The sequence below is a fragment of the Dendronephthya gigantea genome, unplaced genomic scaffold (genome assembly GCF_004324835.1).
Source record: "Dendronephthya gigantea isolate DGI-Jeju-01 unplaced genomic scaffold, DenGig_1.0 000029F, whole genome shotgun sequence".
NCBI lineage: Eukaryota > Metazoa > Cnidaria > Anthozoa > Malacalcyonacea > Nephtheidae > Dendronephthya > Dendronephthya gigantea.
The window spans coordinates 1,566,872-1,589,609 of NW_021163039.1; the positions used below are offsets into that span (position 1 = coordinate 1,566,872).

Sequence of the window (22,738 nt, forward strand, 5' to 3'; positions counted from 1 at the left end):
TAGATGGCATATATGAGGTGTCCGATTACCATAATATTTTGGTGTAAAAAATCCTGATAGGATTACTCATATTTTTTCACATCGAATTCAAACGCATTTTAAACTGTTTTTCATTTGAAAAACTCTGTGTGTATATCATTGTTTTCTATGAACATGGCAAGAGACGATAGCATTCAATATAATAGACATATACAATAGTAAGAATACGCATCGCCACGATACGCTTCATGGAGAAAAATCCATAAAACTAACCCTTTTTAACATATCTTTATCTCTTTGAATGCTCTCTCTGATTTCATTCTGTCAAAAAAGTTGCATGTACATTTATATTGTTTGTCTGACTCATGATTAAAACATTACGGAGAAACCAGCCTCGTCGTTCCCATCATTTCAAATACTCACCAGTCCAGCCTTGGCAGAACTAGCGGACACATCCTTGACCGTTTGTTCAAGCGACACAACTTTTTTCTCCAGGTCTTCAATGGTCAAATCTTTATCTCGATTTTGTAAAACCAAACGATCGACTCTCTGTTGCGTTGCACTAAACATACTTCTCTCCACCTCAAATTTCACTTTCTTATCTTCCTAGAAAACAAGAAGCATCCGCTTCGCAATCTTGAATTTGAAATATCTACCCGGACGTGCTTTTGGCTAATCAGAATCAATCGAGCACACATTCTAGTATTTTTTTAGTGAACCACGCGCAGGATATAAAAGTATTACAAGTTTATGAGGGAACAAAACTATCTGTGGCCATTAGTTTGGAATTAGTCCAGAAGATCACTGCTATTTGATAAATTAACGAGAGCAACCCGCCTTTAGCGTGGAAATAGTTAAATAATCCACACTGATAAAAGACGTGGAGTTCCTGATAAAAGAACTTACTAATTCTCTTTTCAATGTTTCAATTACAAGTTCCAACTCGCGAACATTTCTGAGAAAAGAAGAATAATACAAAATTCCAGTCACTGAATTGGCATATGGCTAGGAAACTAGGAATGGTGGACACGGAATTTAAAATTGGCGCAAAATCTTACTTATTGGTCTTTTCAACGAGTGTTTCTTGCACTTTATTTCGCTGCCGATATATCTTACTCTCATCTTTCCATTTATGACATTTGTCTGAGAGTTTCTGGTAATCATCCTGAAGTTGGTTGTATTTCTCTTCTATTTCTTCTTTAGACCTCTTCAAAACAGCTAAAAATGTATACATGAGTAAATAATGTGAAATTGGAAGATGTCTTGAAGTTAATTTGGCAATGAAATCTTTTGTTCATTTTTGGGCCAACAAGGCTGGTTGCGCGAAATGCGACTTCAGATCCCCGAATCAATTCACGTCTTTTTTCTACCGCATTTTGCAACATTTGTAAATCAAACTTTACGACTTTTCTAATTTCAGGACACTTTTTCTAGTTGTGTTAGCTTATTTGCCTCTTTTTGACTAAATAAAACATGTATTTCACATGAAAGTTGTCGTTGGATGAACTGAGATTTATACCATAGGACTATCTTGAGACTATACATGCAGAGTTACCCCAACGACTTGCAGTACTCTTCGACTGATAAATAAAATTATGTGCGATTAGATAAAGTAAAATACCGACGTACAGCACATCTGGACACTCAGCATTAATCCCAAGCAGAATTGTCTGTACTTTAATGCACTGAGCGATGTCATGAGAGTTGATTATGATAACATTAAGACAACAATATTATCCCAATCTTACCCTTCTCTTTACAGTTAAGATCATATTTGGTCTGCAGTTTCTCCCGCTGACCATCAGCCTCTTTCATCTTAACAGCCATCTCCTCTTTTGCCCACTTCAACTCTTTCGATCTCCCATCAATAATTTGATTCGTAGCGAGAAGCTGTTGACACTGACCTTCCAACTCTTGTTTTCGAACTTTAATTTGGGTCAACTGGTTTTGCATGAGTTGTTTGGCGCTCTCGAGGGCGTCGCATTTGCTGCTGAGCTGCAGGTTTGCCTGCGAAACGTTTTCGAATTCCTTTTGAATTTCTTCTCTCACTGCGTTTTCCTGTTGCTTGTGTTGAGAGATAACGTTTTTCATGTCAGTCAGCTGTTTTTTCAAGCCGGCTATCTCATCTTCGTAGTACCGCCGTAAATCATCCAATTGCCTTGCGTGTTGTTCTCGCAAGCAGGCGTTTCTGTAAACAAGGCACGCCACGGCTCATTGCATTAAAGTGAATGGTTGGAATCTGGGAGTATCCTTTTATATGTTTGTAGATGTTTATCGTACAGGTTAGTGTAGTCATAAGGACTGTTTGTGTTGTGTTGTTGACTGACAACAAAAGTCATGTGGAGAGTGAATGCCCATTGTCGGCGAGAGGAGTTGAGAAACAAGCTTTTGCCTGTTTTAACATCCGTGCGGTACACAGGGGTTTTTTGTCAAAGAAAGCAGCGGCTTTTCCTTCACAACAGACTGGACGTGTTGTAGGTAACAACACTGACCCTCTTCCAGTTCAAAATAGTTCTGAACTTATTGTGGGAATTTACATAGGGTAGAGGGGGGGGGGTATTAATTACACCCTTTCTCCCTCTGTGTAGGGCCTGAGTAAACTCATGAAAACTTTTGTTCTCGTTTTGACTGCTTAGAGAGAATGACAAAACAACTCTCAATAGTTCACACTCCCGCCAGACTTTCGCTAAATCTATTCCCCGTTTACCCGAGGCATAATTCCTGCATAATAATACAAGTCTTAAATCAGTGACGAGTCGGTTAAATCAAGAGTCTTACCTATTTTGACATGTCATGGACTGGTCCAGCTTCTCAAATATTTTTTCATTTTGTTCACTTTGGTGTTTCCACAGCCTTTCAAGGCGTGCATTCTGTTGCTTCTGAAATCCCTCAGCAATTTCCACTTGGGAAACATCAAGGTAAGCTTCGGGCGGCCCTTCATCGTTGTTCTCAAAACTCCGATCCATGGGAGTGGATTGGCCCACGAATATTTCGTCCGCTAAAAATGTCTGCTTCTCACCCCCTCTGACCTTTTCACCTAGAAAAAAGTTCGAGAAATCGTTTACACAAAGACGGAACATATCAACACCTCCCCCTTACCGTATATTGCTGGTGTTTTCCTTGAGCCAATCGTTCATGTCAGCTTTTAAACATCAAGGCACGGTAAATGGTTTATGCAACCCAAAACAGACCTCATGAAGAAAGCTTATCGCATTTTCGGAAGAATTCGGACAATATTATTGTTAAAAAAGTTATTCAAACTTATTTATTGCTCACACAAACCAGTGAACAACTATTCAAGAACATTTTAAGCAAAATTGCCAACTCTTATATTCGTATGTAAATAATTCAACGAAGAACATTGTATTTTCACTCTCTTCTGTGCAGTGTTAATTGACCTATGTCCGTTTAGCAGATAGCGAAAGGTTAATTAGTTTACCCTAACGAATGTCTCAGGCAAAATTATTGTTTCTTTACCTAAAGGTGTTAAAGGATCCGAAATTAACTTCGCCTCTTGATCGTGAATGTTCGCTTTCCCTGTCGACCACTCTTCCATAATTTCTTTGCCACTTTGGATTCAGACAATTTCATTTTATTCCAAACTCGTTTAAAAATTACAAAGAAATTATGACAAAAGAGATAACGCAGGAATCGCGCGCAAATCATGACGCGACAATTCAAACGAGGGTAATTAAAAACACGATACACGCAGAGTTCGCGCGTGGACCCGCGCACGGGTAGCGTCATTCAAACAACGTACGAGTACTTGGGAAAGGGTATGAAGAAGGCTAAAACTCAAATCCTAATTTCAATTGAGCGTTGCAATAACAAGCTGGATCAAATCTTTTGAAAGAAAACTTGAAATTCCATCGTAGATTTTTGGCTCAATTCTTCCATGCAAAACATATTTATTCTGACAAAAACTTTCGATTTCACTAAATATCGATCTATTTTATTTTCAGTATAAAACAATAAGTAATTCTTCTAATTCGTACTTACTTAAATTATTTGCAATTAAAATCTCTGTTATAATAATATTATCATACAGTATCTATAAAATAAGTTATAATCTGCGAATGTATATATATAAAGATAAGCTTTACAGTAATTAGTACAAGAACATTTTACAGCAATAAATATATTACATAGAATATTTTAGGATAAATAATGTGCAGTCTTGTATCGAAGAAAAGTAATCCACCTTTACCACATTATCGTGAATTACTTGAAATAAAATTGTTGAGGCTCCTATAACTGTTCAAATCAAATCTTTTTTTAACAATTTAAAAAAAATAAGAAAATACTGAGTTCGATGAAAAATCTCGGAGAACATCGCATAATTTGGCCGTAGTGGCGTTGGCTAAACGATTTTCTGATATATTTTGGAAGTACGCTAGTTTATGAAGTAATTTACGAGGTGAAGTTGTCAGATTAGCATTTCTTTATACACTATCTGTACAGTTGTTATTTAAATAACTTAAACCTGGTATTAAATATATATACGAAAGCTAAAAGTGATTTGTAGTTTAACGAGGGCTCGGAGGTTTGAATAAGGCGTGCTGAGAATTTTAAATAGGTCTATACTACGCGTAAAATTTTGATCATTTAAAGAATACATTCAATATTAGTTGCCATATTGTTAGATGTCAACTTGTATTTTTAAGAAGTAGTAAGAAGTAGTATATAACAACTAAATAAAAGACACATTAAAAAGTATCGAGGTTACTTCGCTTACCCGTTTTTCTTTGATTAAAATATACGTTTTAAAACCTTCTTAAACAGTAATTTGGTCTCTTTCAATTGACTACATCATTCATACGCGCACACTTTACCAACTGAAGTATATCCTGTGACTTTTTCTACTTGAAAGCTTTCTTAAACATTTTCCTTCCCTTGGAGAAAATATTCTTCCTTTTCTTGTGAGGAATTCCGCCATCTTCAGTGGGACTATGGTTGAGGTTGTTCAGTGACTGTTCCTAAAATGAAGTAGACGAGTAATTTCCACTGACCAGAAAAGCGGAAATCGATGGATCAAGCATTGATCAAACTGTGTGTTAGAGTTTTGATGTCAGAATTTGTTAAGAGCAGGAAATTAAAAAAAAAGCAGAATACAACATATCAATATAATCCAAAGCTAATTTTGAACTGGCGTATTGCAAATGATTGACAAATGACAATCTTCAAACCTGTGCATTTGAGGGTGATTTTGTCTTCGAATCCGAGGTTTTTTCATTTGCAAGCAATTCAACGTGGTTTAATTCCTCAACGGGCTTCAAGAAATTTGAGGGAACAAGACCTCGAATACCATTTAATTCGCCCTAAATTAGAAACCAGAATTGAGTTTTTACAAACAAATATTACCGCGTGCAGATGGGCTTTGTGTTCTGTGGAGACAATGTTCGGCAAAATCCCGAGTATTTTGGCTTTAAATTGTGAGAATAATCCACCCAAAAAAGTTTTTACAGTTAAATATCCGCAACTTCACTTTTTACATTGCTGCTATAAGGGATCCTTCCCTCGAATAGTCAAGCCGAAATACTCGGAATTTTGGGCAATTTACAGAAAACATGCACGCCAATGTGTTCAATGATTCATCAGGCCCATGAACTATGTAGATTGATGCAGAAAGTACATGATTCAAGACAACTTCCAGCGATTACGATAGCTTAGCATATTTCTCGTTAAATTTTGGGGGAATGTGAACACCTTTTCAGGAAGAATTGAATCGTTCGTTTATCGTCAAAAGAAAAGAACTAAGAAAGGTGACTAGAGGCAATTATTCCTGCGCACAAATGTGAAAAATGTTTCCTACTTGAAAATTACAAATGGCAAAAAAAGGACATCTCCAAAGACTCAAATAGGAAAGGCCCCACTTACATCGAAGAAACCGTCGTCGTGGATCCCACCAAAAACGAAAATAATTTCCCCGGACTTGAACTTCAATTCAACCTATAATATTCCATGACAATTCAATTATAAAAAAAACAAGGTTTCTTTGCATTCGAGATTACAGACAAATTGCAGCAAGATAATTTTTTTCTCATAAAAATGTATAGAGCTAATTATTTTCTCCGTTAAATACCAAAAATTTGGCGTAATAAAACAGCTAAATTGTTAGTTTAAAAATGCATCATCATACATCTCTTCTCCTTTGGACTTATCAATTGAAACTGGTTTAAACTTCATACCTCACTGTCGACGTTAGGAGAATCGCTCAATGGATCATAATCATACAGAGCTTTCATCTTTCTTGGTCGCAAATCATCACTTTCCAAATTCTCCCAAAACGACAACCTGTCACCACTAGTTCCAGTCTCTCCAAGATTCTGCGAAATAATATCGACGTCCAGTTCCCCATTGACTTGGTCATGTAAATTCAGCTCATTTTGTAATCTGACGTCATTGGTATATTCGTTAAACAAGTCTTCTGCTTCGTTGATATCGACTTCGGAGACCATATTTGATGGAACCAATCCTTGCTTGAGTTTACATTCACCCCAGAGGAAACCATCATCGTCCACATCGCCAATCACCTGAGACAAATAAAAACATTACAAAGACTGTTCTCAGATGACATTCAGAGCCGACTTCTTTGAAAGAGGCTGCATATATACTAATAGCACATATAGTATATATTACATAATATACATACTATATACTATATAGCTACTATATATACATATATGCTATATATATACTATATACTATATATACATATATACTATATACTATAATTTATATTACATCCCAATGTTTATATTTTAACGTTTTTCTGTCCTTCAGTAATTTGTTTTGGTTTCATTTTTGAGTGTCTAGTCCATGAGTATGTTCAATGTTTATCAGAATATCCTAAATACACGGATTTAATCCTTGAGATTACGTCTTAGATTATCTTTGATTGGAGTTAATTCCAAATCTAACCTTAATCTCAGGGATTAAGTTCGAGTACTTAGGATTTGAACATGAATTATTACCTTTGTCGTGCTCAACCGGGAATCCTGCTAAATAATACTTGTATATTCAATCCCTTTCCCACAATGTTTCTGAAACTGACTTACCCTGATAATGTCTCCTTCATTGAATGGCAATTCTTCGTCAGCTCCGTCCACATTCGGCGACATAGTCATCGGGTCATATCTATACAACGCGATGTAGTAACGAACTTGTTCCGAAGCAACCTCGCTCCCTTCCGAGTCAGATCTGTTCTCAGCAGAAACGACTTCGGACGTTCGTTCGGAACCACTCGGAATGTTTTCGTTACCATCGCTTCCAGTCTGCACCGTGCCCCGGCAGTTATCGGGCAAGGATAGCGTAGCTATGATGGCCTCTAAAGCGTTTTCAGCTGCAGGAGGTTCTTCAGAAAGAGAACTATCTGATCTTAAAGACGCTCTTGTGGGACAACTTGACTCGCTAATATTTTCAGTCGACTCTTCGTCTTCTGTCTTATTTCCATCGGAATTAGGTTCTGTGTTGTCTTGATTGTGACAGTTGACAGAAACTTTCTCACCCTTAGAACTATTATCATCAGATCTTACCTGTGTATTGCCGCTTGCCTTTTCCGTGAGATTTACGGAATCTAAGTCTGTCTCATTTTCCTGGGTAACCCCATCAATTTTATCTTTCTGAACACTTCTATCCCTCAAAATCTCAGCATTATCCATAGTTTGTTCATCGTTACTACCAATTGTCCTATAATCGGTGTCATTTCGATTATCACTCGTAGTTCTAAAATTACCCTTATCGACCCTAGATGTACTCGCACTTTGTCCTTTCTTTGTCGTAGATGTTGTATTGTCAACCGTAGGCCCACCAATCATAGACTCATCCTCGCCATCAAGGAGATCTAAAACATCGTCTTCAGTTCGGAAACCCTCGTCATCGGACGTAATGGTTCGGCTCCAACTCCCAGTTAGATTCGAGTTCCTAGAATGGTCATCCGGGAGAGAAGTTAGTTGTTTATTAGAAAGAGTGGCTTCATCATCACTTGTTCTATCTTGTGAGGTGCGACTGTTTGTTTCGGTGAGATTATCTTCATCAACTTCGTGTATGACAGATAACGGTGGCCCGTATTCTGTGTCGGTTTCGCTTTCAGAATCCGGTGGTCCAATAGTCAGAGTGGGACCACTCCCCCTTGCCCCACTGCTCATATCATCCGACACCGCATTCTGAATGAATGCTTGAAAATCTTTCGAGCGATTCTTGTCCTCCTTTTTTTCGCTATAAGTCTCGCTCCCTGAGGAGCGATGATCTGTAGCTAAATTGTTCTGTGAAATTCCATTACCCTGGGGTGAAGAATCTGTATTATTGCCATCGCTTCTTGTGATATCTTCTTCTTCGCGTGGTTCGCTTTTCGAACTGTTTTCTTTAGTCCCTGGATGATTACCGCCGAGAGTGTCACATTCGGGTAATTCGTTCATGTTTTATAGTCTTCGTCGTTTTTATAGGCGACGTCGACTTCGTTTTTCCCCGAAATCTACATGAACAAAGTTACGGAATTTGAAACGCTAGACAGAAGGTACATGGCACTATAAAACCCGGGAAAAACTGAGAAAATTAAAGCGAAATACGCAGCATATTGTGCAAATGGGTCTCAAATTAGATAACCTACCTCAAAATGTTCAAATCTTTCAATCAATTCATCTTCCGTGTCAACGGTCTTAGACTCCGTGCTATAACTTTCACTTTCCGTTTCAACATCATACCGGTTGACGATTGGTGGCCTTCGGACAAGCGTCGGAGGAACATCGGTGGCACTCGTCGTATCTTTTTCTAGTCCGCCATCTTTCACGTTCTCGTTGTCATCCTTACTTCCTGAATTCAACTCGGCAACCTCGGAAACATTCGATTTCCTACTGGTCCTACTTTCCGAAGTCGAATCCATACTCGACGTAGCCTGGTGAACACCGTCGCCGCTGTCTTCCTGATCGCTTTCATTACTTGAAAAGGCACCTTGGTTCCTTGTACCTTCTTTATTAGACCAGCTTTCTCCAACGCTTTTTTTCGACAATTCAGAATTGTTTTTACTTTCTAATGCTGTAGAGTTCGCTTCCAAAGAATGGGCCAAATCCCTTGAGACTATAGCATTGCCATCACTCAATAAATTGCCTCCATCAATATTTTGACGCAAATCTGAATTACTTCTTGTCTCGAAATCTTTTTTATCTTTATTATTCACACTTAAGATAGCTCCTTCCACCTTCCCACAAGTCCTATTCTCTATTTCATGATCTTCGGAGCAAATTTCCACAGCATTCGAGTCGAGAGACTCGCCTAGTACGGACAGCGTTCTAACAACAAAGCGCATGCGCGAAAAGTCGTGTCGCTTTCCGAGATTTCTCAGTTTTTCCACTGGTATTACTATGCTGTCCACACAGGCAGAAACAATCTCCGTGCAATAAATATCATTTACGTAAATCTTATAACCGCTCACTTTATAACCATTAGAGTAGCCATCGAGAGAAAGAGTGACTGGTAACCAAGTTAGAACCACGTTCTCTGACGTCCGCTGGGAAAGTCGAAGATCAACAGGAGGCTCTGGTAATCCTATAACAGAAAAAGTTTTATCACACCATTTTAAACAAATGAATTATCACTGTAACCTACAATAGACGTCAAGACCAAACATTTGACAGTCTGCATTACAAGCTGCCGTCCCATCTCAGCTGCAAAATGTAGCCCTGCAAAGAACTTTATCAAACTTCTACACATTGCCTTGCATTAAGAATATAACAACAATTTTTTGCTCAAATACGTGATAATTTTTACCGCCTTTTAAAATGATCAATTCCGGCATGTTTAATTTGCGATGTTCAAAAGGATATTTTTCTACCTCTCGAGTTACCAACAGGACAAGCTGAAAAATTAGCACTGGGCTAGCAAACCAAAGGTCGCTGATTCGATTTCCACTGTGATCAAGCTAATTCTTCAGCTTTTCCGGTGTGTAACTCAGAGAGGCCCATCACGTTTATATGCATCCAATTAATTTAAGTGTATAACTATATATAACTAGTCTTACCTCCATCAGCCGTTGTGAACTCCACTTCAGCACTTAAATCCTTCTCTGTGAGCTTACGCCCAGACATTTCAAGATGGCCAGGGATTATTGTCCGCACTCGTATGTGATATTGCGTCGAAGGAGAAAGATCGTTAAACGCAAAAGATGAACAACCAGCTTTGACATTTTCCAGTAATGTTTCGTTCAAGAAAATCTCGTGTTGGTAGCTACTGTGAGATGGCAACCATTGAAGCTCTCCTGACGTGGCTGTGATCTTGGTTACATCGACGTTGCTAGGCGACAACGTGGCATCTGTATGCAATGACGTAAGAAGTATATGAAATCTACAATACTTGATATGCCTTGCCAATCAGAATCAGAAACAAAAAGAATTGTTATCATCGATGTCACAAAAGTGCCTGTCGCCTAGGAGAGTCTTTAAAAGTCTTACTCGTAGTCGTTGGCCTTTTGAGCAAGAAATAATAAACAAACTGGTACTCAAAAGCTCGGCGACTACAAGTTTTGGCTGATGGCGTAAGCAAACAACACGCGAGAATCACGAATCTTGTACTCGTAGTCGTACGCGTAGAGAACCTTACCTGGACCAAAAACCATTGTAGCGTCGGTATCAGGTGACTCAACACCGCTGACCGACTTTGTTCGCACCGATACTCGATATGTCTGGAAATGTAAAGATGTTTCTCGTAAGACGGTAAGCGCATAGCAGAACAGTTGAACGCAAATTAACTTTACCGATAAAAAACAAAGCCTTAGCATGGATGTTATATCCAGTGTATATATAAGATCAGTGCCGTACCTCGGTGGGTTTGATATCTTCCACAACGACGTTCGTCTTTTTGCTTCCTTTGATCTGGGTCTTGAATTTCCCGTCGACATAAACATTGTATCCCTGGATTTCATCATTGGGCAGCTGCGCTCCTCGCCAGCTTATCAATGCACTGTTCGTAAACTGACGATCCAGAGAGAGTTTAGTCGGTGATGGAATGCCTAAATGTGGTGAAATAAGAATTACAGAGGATCCAGCGAGGTTTTAATAGTCTTCGTCAAAAGTACAGTCCTACTAATTCTGGTGAAGATGATTAGGTCGAAACGTAGGGAAGTTTAGGCATGGTTCAGCTAACTGCACTAGTAACTTTAGGCAAAGGAAATCCCAGATTCTTAGAAAGTGTAAAGCAGGCTCTATATATTTTAGGCAATTGTTGAAGCAAACTTGACGATGACAAGTTGTGTAGAGAAGTTGCTATGTTGCATGATTATTTTGAAAGGTATGTTACACTGGGTGATTATATTATGATCAGATGTTAATTCGATAACCAGATTTAGACATGTTTCATTCCTTTATAGGAAAAGAGATGCGTCATTCATGATCTTATGATTTCTCATGACATCTTCGCAAAGTTGAAATATTACCCTAGCAATACATAATAAGATCATGAAATCCTGATAACTCACGTGGTTCTGGGACATCAGAATCGATCGAATCCAATCCATCGCTAGAAACCTGATCCGCTTCCGGTTTATTGCTCTTGTTTTTCTGGTTTTTCCGGTTTCCCAGCTCGTCCTCGGAGAGGGAACTCATTTCCAGGTCGTCTTCCTCAGACTCCCGGATGTCATCGAGTTGTTCAGTGAGCACGTGATCAAGAGATGATCGAAACATCTCATGACGACGTTCTGACAATAGAATAAATACTTTTAATAACGTTTAATAATGTTTTGAATAAACATTGTATATAGTTATAATAAACATTATATATGTTATACTTGATATGCTTCCATTTTCTTCGCCTTTTTAAATGTTTAGGTGTATTTATTAGATGTTTTACATGATTTATATCTATTACTGCAGGTGAGACGTTTTCATTTAACAGTACTCGATTTAAAATTACTTGAACAAACACTTCACCGGTTTATCAAAAGGTGGAGAAAAATATGTTCGCAGACACAAACATTACTGCCACCACATGTTGTCAGAGCGGTTGAAAACAGGTTCAAAAACTTTAATCAACATTTAGGTATAAGTACTACGTGAAATTTGTAATAACTTTCAAATAGCAATTAATTCTCGAGAATTACTCGAGAGACTTTCTGGAGGTTTAAAACTTAATTCAGTCTTAGCTTTAGAACTTTGACATACAGGGAAAGGTAGCTAATTAAAATAGGTTAATTCTTGAATTTATAAGATGACAGGTTTTATCTGAATTGTGCGTGAATTTATTATGCTCACGAAGTTTATGTTCAATCTAACCTTTAAACAATCTGATCTAATTTAACGCTGGAATACCTGATTATAGTTGAACTTATCTTAAAGATTTTATGACCCAACTCAGGTTACATCAATCATAATTTTCTTATTATTTACCCGAAAATGCTTTCGGTCGTATTACTCTCTTCTCGCCATCCTCGTCTTTTAACGTTATTTCGTCCTCTGAACTGTCTTCTTTTAGAAAATTCATACAAAATATTTAGCAGGGGCTTTAAGTAGAAAATTATGGTTAAGATATAGGCTATCGTTAAATGTAAAAGTAAAAAAACGTATCCTATGCAAAAAGCATTTTAGAGTTCATATTAAATTAAAATATGAATATAAACAAACAAACGCGGTTAAAACATCAACTGAGTAAACAAAAATATACAGTAAAAATCTTTACGAATTCTGGATTTACCTTCGCTATCTGAATCAGCATCTAGAAAAAATAATCGAAATAGTGGTTTAGGAAACTATAGGTTGTTTTGACATGAAAATTACACTTCTTAGCAGATTAAGACAAGAGATTACAAACAATTCAATCATGTCTCATACCTAAGTCATCGCTTTCTTTCAAAATGGCCTCTTCCTCTGCGATTTGTTCCACAAAATTCGAAGGAACAAGACCGCGTTCGCCGTTCATGAGCTCACCCACGTAGAAACCATCCTGTTTCAAAACATCAAATATGTCATTCCAAATTAGATGATGAAGGCACTTCGATAACGAAAATAATGCTTTGTGAATTTAAAACGGTCAAGAAACAATGTTAAAAGGTTTAATATATTGAGTGCATGAAAATTAGGTTAACTTTGGACGAACTTTCGTGTCTGCAAAATAACGCAAATACAGTTGGCCAATCTTTTTCACAACTGAATCAACTACAATTTTATACAATTAATCAGCCTGTAATAGTTGAAAACAATATATTCCTGGGGCCATTTGTTCGAAAGGCGTTTAGCTTAAACGGTGGATAAGTTAAAAATGAAAACCAAAGTATCTATTTATTGAACAACTGCATGAGGTGAAATATTTCGATGTAAATAGTTTAATTGTCAATGGAAGTACATCGTTAAACGCTTTTCGAACAACCGGTCCCAGGATTGTAAACCGTTTATCAGAATGGTTTTTTGATCAATGCGAGTTTTTCTACGATCACATACCCCATCGACATCTCCGTAAGCATACAGATAATCTCCAGCTTGAAAAGCGAGCTCCATTTCTGGGTTCTCGTTAGGAGAATATAGCATTGGATCATAATTGTACTTAGCGATGAATATGGAGAGTTTTCTTCCAAGTCGGGAGAGTCTTGAAGCGGACTTCCGATGTAAATATCAGGATCTACACAACGTGTGTAAAAGATTTGGGTTTATAACACATGTCGATTTTCGAGTAATATTTCTAGAAGTCAAGTTAATTTCTAAAATGCATTTGAAAGTGTAAAAATTCCATTGGGTAGTTCTTGCAATAGGCGGAATGGCGTGTTTATATGGAGTTCATTTTGATGTACAGGTTCATTCGACGTCATGTTTTACTGTAGAAAACGAATATACGCCAATATACACATGCTCCAAAGGTATGTTTATCGCGAAACATCCCGGCCAAGTGGGATGGAGTGTTTTTATGGCAATTTCTCGTCCCGTCTAAGCGGGATCCCGGGATGAAAGAGTGATCATATAAACACTCATTTCACTCATTATAGTGTTTGTATTACAAGCAGGATCACGGAAACTGTCCCGTCCCGGATGGGTGGGAAAATATAAACAGACCCTTAAGGCCGTTTTCCACTTCAACCGTATCGTAGCGAAACGTAGCGTATCTCATTGTTTTAAACTCATAAGTTCTGGTCGAATACTTCGGAAACAAAGAAATACGCTACGTTACGATATAATTGAAGTGGAAAACAGGCCTTAGTTTCCATGTTACGCGTAAAGCGAACCTTAATGAAACTAGTTGTATGCCATTTACACTATAATTATTATACCATACCAACTATCAAGTTATCCTAGCGCCACATAAACATAGTTGAATGAGCTGTATTAGACAGACGCAGAAACATGAAATAATTATAGTTATTAATTTTTTATTACCGTCTCTGGGATCGTAAAAGTCTGATTCTTGCTGGACATCTTGCAATGTCTTATTGACACGAAGTTCTTCAACATCACTGGCTTGGCTCACATCCGCGCTGTAACTTTTATCTTCCTCGTTCGTCTGATCTTCGACACTCGGCTCCGAAGACTCGCTGATCTCCGATGCTAAAAATCGAAAGAAAAAATGTTCCATAAATTTTCACTGCATAACAAAACTAGTTGATGATGAAAACAGAAGATAAAGTGAATCTTTAAGGCTCCGTTCAGAATCGCTTTTGTTTTAAAAATACTCACACACGGGCGATTGTTTCTGGGTTTTCACAAAATTAGAATCAATCTCGTCAGAATCTGAAGCAGCCAACTGCTGAATTCGTGTTCCCGCTTTTTCCAAATCGAAACTAGTCGAAGAACTCGTTCCGTTGTACGGGACATTTAGGAGTTCCTGACCCGAATCATCATCGATACTCTTTATGTCTTCGTCTAAAACAAGAAAGCCAAATAGGATTGCTCCCATATGTGCTTGGGAATTTCTGTTCATTAACCTTAGGCCTGTGTTTCCACATATCTTTGTCTGTTTCAGTGACAGATTTCAAGCTTGGAGTCAGCAAAGTCAAAAAACCCGGGAAAAACAAAAAAAACTTCATGTGAAAGATTGCAAACAAACTTTTAATCATCTGTTTAATCCGATCAGTTAATACAGTTGACTTGGTGAAAATCAAGTCAATGTTTGACAGCTTAGAAAATAATCAATCGCCCTAAATTGGTCGTCTTCCGGCATCACCTAGATATACGATTAAAACTTAGTAGTCTTACATTGGGGGATCTCTTTCATAACTGTTATCTCCAAGCTGTTATTTAATTGGTTTTCATGCATGCATGTGTAAAATGGTTGAATAATTGCTATCCGGTGGTTAGCACCATCCAGCTTTCGTACAACCGGCCCCTGGTGTTCATCTGTTTGTTGTTTACCTTTTTGAGAGTCTCGTTGCAACTCATGTATTTCGTTGTGTATTATTGGTGACATGACCGGGGATGACGGACGAGAGGTCTGGGTACTCTTGCTGTCTTTTGGTGTCGACGTCAGCACTGAACTTTTCGTGTTACGAGATTCGGCCATCTTTTCTTCACGAATACTCCTCGCTTTTTGTTCCTTTAATCGGCGCACCATGTCCTCCAAACCACTCACTTCTGCTGAATGATTTCTCTGAGCCACTTCTTGTGCCTGAAGTTTATCACATACGTTTATCTGCTTTTATAGTTAAACGCATTCTGGGTGGGGATGTTATTTTCTGCGGGGGGGGGGGGGGTAGCGTTCAAAAGACTATTTTCATGCAGGGTCACATTCTCAAAGACGGAAGAAGATTGGGGAGAAAAATAAACAACGTCTGCGATCATAGTTGGGGAACGAGTGAGATTTTTCAAAATTACAGATATCTGTAACGCTATTTTATGCAAGCCCCGTTTATGCTGTCAGAGATAGATAGATCAACTTTACTTATCGAGGGTAAACACCGAACAGTATGATGAACTGATTTTAAAACAAGTGGCCCTCCAGCTTATACTAATAGCTATATTAATACGTTAAGAATCAATATTAGAAAGATATATAAAATCAGTTAAAAAGTTCATTATAACTGTCATTATGTCATTATTATCTTTCCGAACCGCCGGTGTTAAAATAGGAAGATTTAGCATGAGGACGTGTCATGTCCACGCCATTTATTCGCCATTTTCACGTCGTTTTTGACGCTCACGTGCTCGTGCTAAATCTGCCTAATAATTCATTTCACTGGACTTTCATACCTCATAAAGAGATGAAATTTCCTGATCTCGTTCCTCGAGCTTCAACGAAACATTTTCCCTTTGCTTTTCCAAATCCATATTATCTAGCTTTAACTGTTCGGCTTCCTAAAAAAGGAAGAAGAATACATAACTTTTTACCACATTTCATGCGGTTTTGTATGTGAGAGAAATCCAAGATTTCTAGAAAAAAACTTTGAAGAAAAATAGAATTGTTTAGTTTCCAATTCACGGATTTAAGTTTCTAACTCATGTCTTAGCTTGTACGTCTGTTGAGATGAAGATATGAAAAAAATAATCTTCACCAGAAAAGATTCAATGATCCCAAGTAAAATTTCAACAACGTGAAACGGTAATGATAAAATTATTTAGTACACCGTAACCAGTAAGCCCGCCAAATAAATAAAGCATCTACCTTTTTAACTTCGGATAAGTCTTTGATTTCGTTTCTTAATTTCACATTCTCCTCTTTCATCGCAAGATTCTCGTTTTCCAATGTTTGGATACTCTCTTTTAAACGAGAGCATTCTCTTTCAACCTAGAGTTGAAGACACACTTCAAATGTGATTGCTTTGTTCTGGATTTAATAATTATAGAGGAATGGTCTAAACTAGAAACAGTAGGGTGCTGTATCCTACCCGCATGCCGTCTGTTCGTTTTGCTAGGGACAACTGGGAACTCCAAATATTTCGTGAAAATCGCTGGAAATCTTATTGCTTCGAGAATAAGTATTATACTCCTGATTGCGATTTCGCGGTTTTTTGTGTGAATTTTAAGAAAGCTGTCAAGGTCTTGAAAACGATTGGTCAGGCTATGGCCAATTATTCCACACGAAGAATGATCGGAATTGTAAACATTGTTTATGATTGGCTACACCGGAAGCAGAATGGACCAATCAAGTGAAGTTCGCAACAACAGGCTTAGCTACATAATCTCTTAATTAATAAATAATACGTGAGGCAGTGGATACCTGATCGCAAGTGATACCTGATTGCAAGATTGACATGCAAGGCAGTGGATACCTGAGTGCAAGTGATACCTGATTGCAAGATTGACATGCAAGGCAGTGGATACCTGATTGCAAGTGATACCAGATCGCAAGATTGACATGCAAGGCAGTGGATACCTGAGTGCAAGTGATACCTGATTGCAAGATTGACATGCAAGGCAGTGGGTACCTGATTAAGCTGGTCAACTTTGGATAACAACTCGTTGTTTTTCTTCTGTAATGCATTGTTCTTCGCAGTGAACGCTTGTTTTTCTAAATCCTAAAGTCAACACCTCGGTGAGTAAGTTGCATAAAACTATATGAGTATGCTTAAGGGGGTTCACAGTTACTGTTTTACACTATTTTACATTTTCAGGCGTTCTCGTTAATTTAGATGATATTCATCAGTTTAGTTACCATTGAAAAAAATACACGAAATATCAGAACCAATAACGTAGGCCCGTGTTTAACTAGAGCTAACCAGGTGTCAAAAGAAAATCAAACTTACCAATTTATACAACCGCTTTTCCTTTTCCGAACACGCATTTTCCAGTTTCTCATTGCGTGTCTGGACTTCTTTCAGTCGAGTTGACTAAAATTCACAAAGAAAACCATGAATTAGAAAAATATATGAGTTTTAACCAAAGATATCCTGTCAGAGAATGATAGCTTCTTCAAATATCTTTACAGGACGAATATCGTCGCAATGATAATGACCCCTTTAAATTATACAAGGAAACTTCGCCATCTTTCGACCCGAGGGCCTTCGTGCATGGAGGAAGTTATAGTACAAATAAGGATATAATAAGGATATGTTAAAGATATAATCAGATAAGGATACAATTATACAACAGAAAAATTCATATATAATTATTGTTCGTAGGTGTTGTAAATTGCAAGGAACGTACCAGTTATTTTATAATAATATATATAAATATAAACAAAACTTACAATTGTGTCATGTTTTGATTTAAAATCTTGCAGTTTACAAACTTCCTCTTTTAAAATATCGTTATCATTTGCTAGTCTTGTGTTTTGAGCGGTGATATCCTTTATTTCTTCTCGTAAATTCTAAACAAGGATTCAAGTTCATTATACAACACACATATAAGAGAACCGTAGTGAAGAAGCTTACTTTCCGATGTGCGAATTAAGAAGTAAGATGTTTGTAAAACTACACAAGGTCTCCAGTAGCTATCATAAATAGTACTGGAGATATTACTGAAAATATTACTGGAGATGTTACTGGAGATGTTACTGGAGATATCACTGGAAATATTACTGGAAAGGTGTCTGTATATACTTTTTCTAGATGCCGGAGGTGTATTAAGATCATCGTAGGTATTTGAGATATTTAGAAACATATTGCATGGTTTAAAACAGATACATCTGCAATAAAAATAGACATTCTCAAGAGCTTGGCATCAGTGTGTATGTGTTAGGGATATCTCTATTTGAGTTGATGTTGAAATGTTAGAAGAGACGTTTTGGGCAATGTTTGGATTGAGAGGGGAATATGTGTATTACAGGTCAGTTTGTTCAGAGAGGAGGATACGGCAGAAAGATACGTGTTTGCAATACAGGGTTGTTTTGTTACAGTAAAAATTTTCATAGGAAAGTTGTGCACGTTGAATAAATCTTTTATGAAAGAATAGACTTTTCGAAACATAAACACAATGCACTGTTTACTTAACACCAGTCACTAACCTCGACGTTTGAAGAAACTTGTTTTTCAAGCAAAAGACGTTCTTTAGACGTTTGTTCAACAATCTTTTCCAGTTCATCTGCACTTCCATTCTAGTAAAGACATAAAAATAGAGTCTACTTTTAGTGGGAAAATACATGGCTGAGGGGCCTACCAGTTAAATATGGCTCTGTTTTCAATATACGCATAGTTCTAATTTTGGCTCTATCCAGTGTATCATAAGATCAGAGATGGACTCAACTGGATTGTATTTTCTGAATATTTTTAACTTGTAATTTTTAAGTGTTTTATAATATAACATTTATAGTACGCGCGTGCTGATTGGTCGAGAAGCATGTTTTTATAACTGTATGGAGACACGGGACTTTTCCCGTCGAAATTGACGAAGTAATTTAAAAGAATTTGTATTTGATCGAATTATAATATTTGTACAAAATCTTTTTATTGAGTTATATTATAAAAGAAAAAAGTTTACTGTGTTTCTATACGGTTATAGAACACTTGTGGGAGTTGGGAGAACTCTTTTTCATTTCGAGTTCTCTAAAACTCCCACGCGTGTTTCTATAACTGCACAGAAGCACGGAAAATGTTTTTTCGCTTGAGCTTTTTACACCGAAGTTCAATAGCGTTAGTTTTATGTATATAACATGCATAGCTGGCTTTCGGGGACATGTCGCAGTGCTCGGAAGTTTTCGTCCAATTGGATAATGCTTTTCTATGCTTTCTAAAGAACGAAGCTATGCTTGGTTGAAACAGAAATGTATTGTAAAGTTCAGCCAATGAAAATCATTCTTGCGAGGGGCTGCGACCCTACCCGGCTTTCGGAAAAAGCAGATTGTTTTCAAAAATTATCATTCAAGTTGTTATTTGGATTCCCAGTGGTATTTTAACTGGTCACGACATACAAGAGAGCTTTAGCATTGACTAGGAGTAGAAGATTCGGCATCGCAATGTTCGTGTTCAATATTAATGAAAGAATAAACCGAATCTAACATAACTATTTAGAAATGTCAATATCTACGTTGACTCAACAGTTACAATGGTCGGATTACGTTTACATGTATTTATGATGACCCGACACATTCACCAGGTACAATATCGAGGTGATTATACACGAATTAAGTTTCAGTTGCTATTTCCACTTTCTCTGTTCGACAGAACACTCTATTTGAGATAGCTTTGGGATACAGCAGCAATTTTCATCATCTTGGTCATTTGAGTCGTCAAATTTATCTGTATAGTTTATTATCAAATGCGTTCGTCGTAATTCATGTTTTGCAGCCGTGAGTTTGTCCAATAAATGTTTCACTCGTTGTTTCAACTGTTGTTTCCACGCATCTTTCTTATCTTCTCCTTTTTTCGCCGCAACAATATTCATAATGTAAGGAAAGGCACTCACGCTGAACGTTGTGAGCAACTGGACTGTTGGGGAAACATCGCTGGCTTGAAGAACTCGAACAAGAGTGAGAATAAGATAAGAGAAAAGAAAAGTGAAGAAAACTTTTAAAGCAAAGTAAAAAAGATTCACATGGTATGGTAAGAGGCGTTCTCTAATATTATCATACAGCTCTTCTAATATCACGCACAGAATTTTACACTTTTCATCAACCATCTCACTTTCTCTCCCTTGGATGTGATTATCTGTACTGTTGGATTCATGAAAATTAAACAAGACGCGTGCTAAGCGTTTACTCGAGCTAAAGGAGTGTTTTTGCTTGTGCTTTTATGGCGGAGAAATTTTATAAATAAAAGAGGGGAATGGGGAATCTGTGAATCGTCGATTGAATATTTGAAATATATTAACTAGATCGAGTTCAGAAAATATGGGCGCAATCGTTTAGTTTAGATTGAGTTCACAGAATATGCGTGCAGTGTATTTTAGTTTCGATCCAGTACACCAAATATGTGAAAAAGTGCTTTCAAAAAACACGCTAGAGCAATTACATTCCCTGTAGTTCGATGTATTTGATAAACCAATATAAAGAGATCTTTCTCAGTAGACGTCGCCTTGAGGCCACTTGAAAGTATTCAGCGAAGCTTCAAACAGGGTGGCGCAAGACGGGGGGGGGGCATCAGCAGTTAGTTTTCTGATATATTTTTATATGAAACACAAATCTAATTAACAGCAGTTAATAAAAGCTGACGAAGTTATCCTTCTTCATTATATTCGAATATTACAAACTGATATATAGCTAGAAGTTTCTATGAAGTTTCAATGTTTCCCATGATTAATATTCCCTCTATTATATAATGCCATCGCTTTGACAAGGCTAATATACGTACTACCATTTATACTCATTATCTAGGCAACGCTTTGAAAATCAATTTTAAAAATTACATAAACATGAACATTTCAAGAATATTATCTGAACATGGTTTACAAGTGATCTGAACATACGAAAAGAACTGGAAATATTGATCAAATAATCAACTCATAGTTTGCTGACCAATAACACGGTTCCATCGGTCAGATGAATCGTTACACAGGCTCGTTACACTTGCAATTTTTGCCGCAATTTTTTGTGTGATTTTCGCCTTTTGGTAGGCCCACATGTAAACGGGTGAATTACTTACTGATGTTCAAAATAGAGCCCTTATACATCATGGGCCGGTTGTTAGCTTGAACGGTGGATAAGTTCAAAATGGAAACCAAAATTATCTATTTATTGAACAACTGAGCTGAACTATTTCGCTTTAAATAGTTTAATTTTCAATTTTCAAACATATTTAATGCATAAGATGCAGGTTCAATCATTCACAAGATGTATGAGAGCAGTTTTAAACTTTGGCTTATCCACCGTTTAAGCTAATCGCCTTTCGAACAACCGGCCCCAGAGCATTCGGAACTATTTACTCGTTCACATCTTGCACATAAAATCGTAGCAAAAATCGCAAATGTAAACGAGCCTTTAGGCAAAATTCAAAACCCCGTTGATTTAAGCAACGTTGTGTAACGTAACATTTTTATTAAAAATGTATGGATTTGCCTGGACGGGGTCAGAGTCTTCGCTATTTAAACCGTTCTCTCGGCGAGAGATCACTTGCTAAAAGTAAAAGTATAATATACGTTGGATGATTTATTGTTTCAGAAGAGTTTGTACTAAACGCTACTTTCGTAGATGATTAAATCGTCATCTTCATTGTTTGTTACACGAATTTGGTGTGATTTGTTCCTTAATGATTTCAATCGTCGTATCAAATGTTCGTCATGATAGCTAGAGGTTATACTAAATTCAGTCTGACGTAATCCAGGTTTTGCATCCGCCAGTTTGTTCACTAATGGTCTCACTCGTTGTTTCAACTGTTGTTTCCACGCATCTTTCTGATCTTCTCCTTTTTTCGCCGCAACAGTATTCATAATGTAAGGAAAAGCACTAAAGCTGAACGTTGTGAGTAACTGGACTGTTGGGGAAACATCGCTGGCTTGAAGAACTCGAACAAGAGTGAGAATAAGATAAGAGAACAGAAAAGTGAAGAAAACTTTTAACGCGAAGTAAAAAAGATTCACATGGTATGGTAAGAGGCGTTCCCTAATATTATCATAGAGTTCCTTTGATACAACGCACACAATTTTACTACAATCATCTAACACATCACTTCCTCCACTGCCACTCACGTTGTTGAGGATATTGTTGAGGACATTGTCTAGTTCATTATTAAGGTCATTGTTGTTGTTGTTGTCATTGTTGTTGTTGTTGTCATTGTTGTTGTTGTTGTCATTGTTGTTGTTGTTGTGATTGTTGTTGTTGTTGTCATTGTTGTTGTTGTTGTCATTGTTGTTGTTGTTGTCATTGTTCTTGTCATTGTCATTTTTGTAATCCATGTTGCAATCATAAATCAGCCTCATCAAGACGACATATTGTTGTTCAACAGATGACCAAATCATCCAGGAATAAAATGTCAGAATTGATATGT

At 37.3% G+C, this 22,738-nt stretch overlaps 1 protein-coding gene across 1 annotated transcript; it reads right to left on the minus strand.

Annotated features, from left to right (window-relative positions):
* Positions 1 to 4,338: 4,338 nt before the first annotated feature.
* LOC114523951 (RIMS-binding protein 2-like) lies at positions 4,339 to 20,201 on the minus strand. Its single transcript, XM_028545019.1, is given in 25 exon segments — positions 4,339 to 4,955; positions 5,166 to 5,297; positions 5,857 to 5,928; positions 6,168 to 6,512; positions 7,038 to 8,398; positions 8,401 to 8,452; positions 8,588 to 9,522; positions 9,995 to 10,285; positions 10,573 to 10,654; positions 10,791 to 10,981; positions 11,447 to 11,665; positions 12,354 to 12,431; positions 12,658 to 12,678; positions 12,795 to 12,906; positions 13,401 to 13,570; positions 14,328 to 14,495; positions 14,625 to 14,810; positions 15,300 to 15,552; positions 16,134 to 16,238; positions 16,546 to 16,668; positions 17,309 to 17,398; positions 17,627 to 17,710; positions 18,070 to 18,189; positions 18,826 to 18,915; positions 20,133 to 20,201. Coding segments are annotated over 25 exon segments (5,466 nt in total). The 3' UTR covers positions 4,339 to 4,838.
* Positions 20,202 to 22,738: the final 2,537 nt, after the last annotated feature.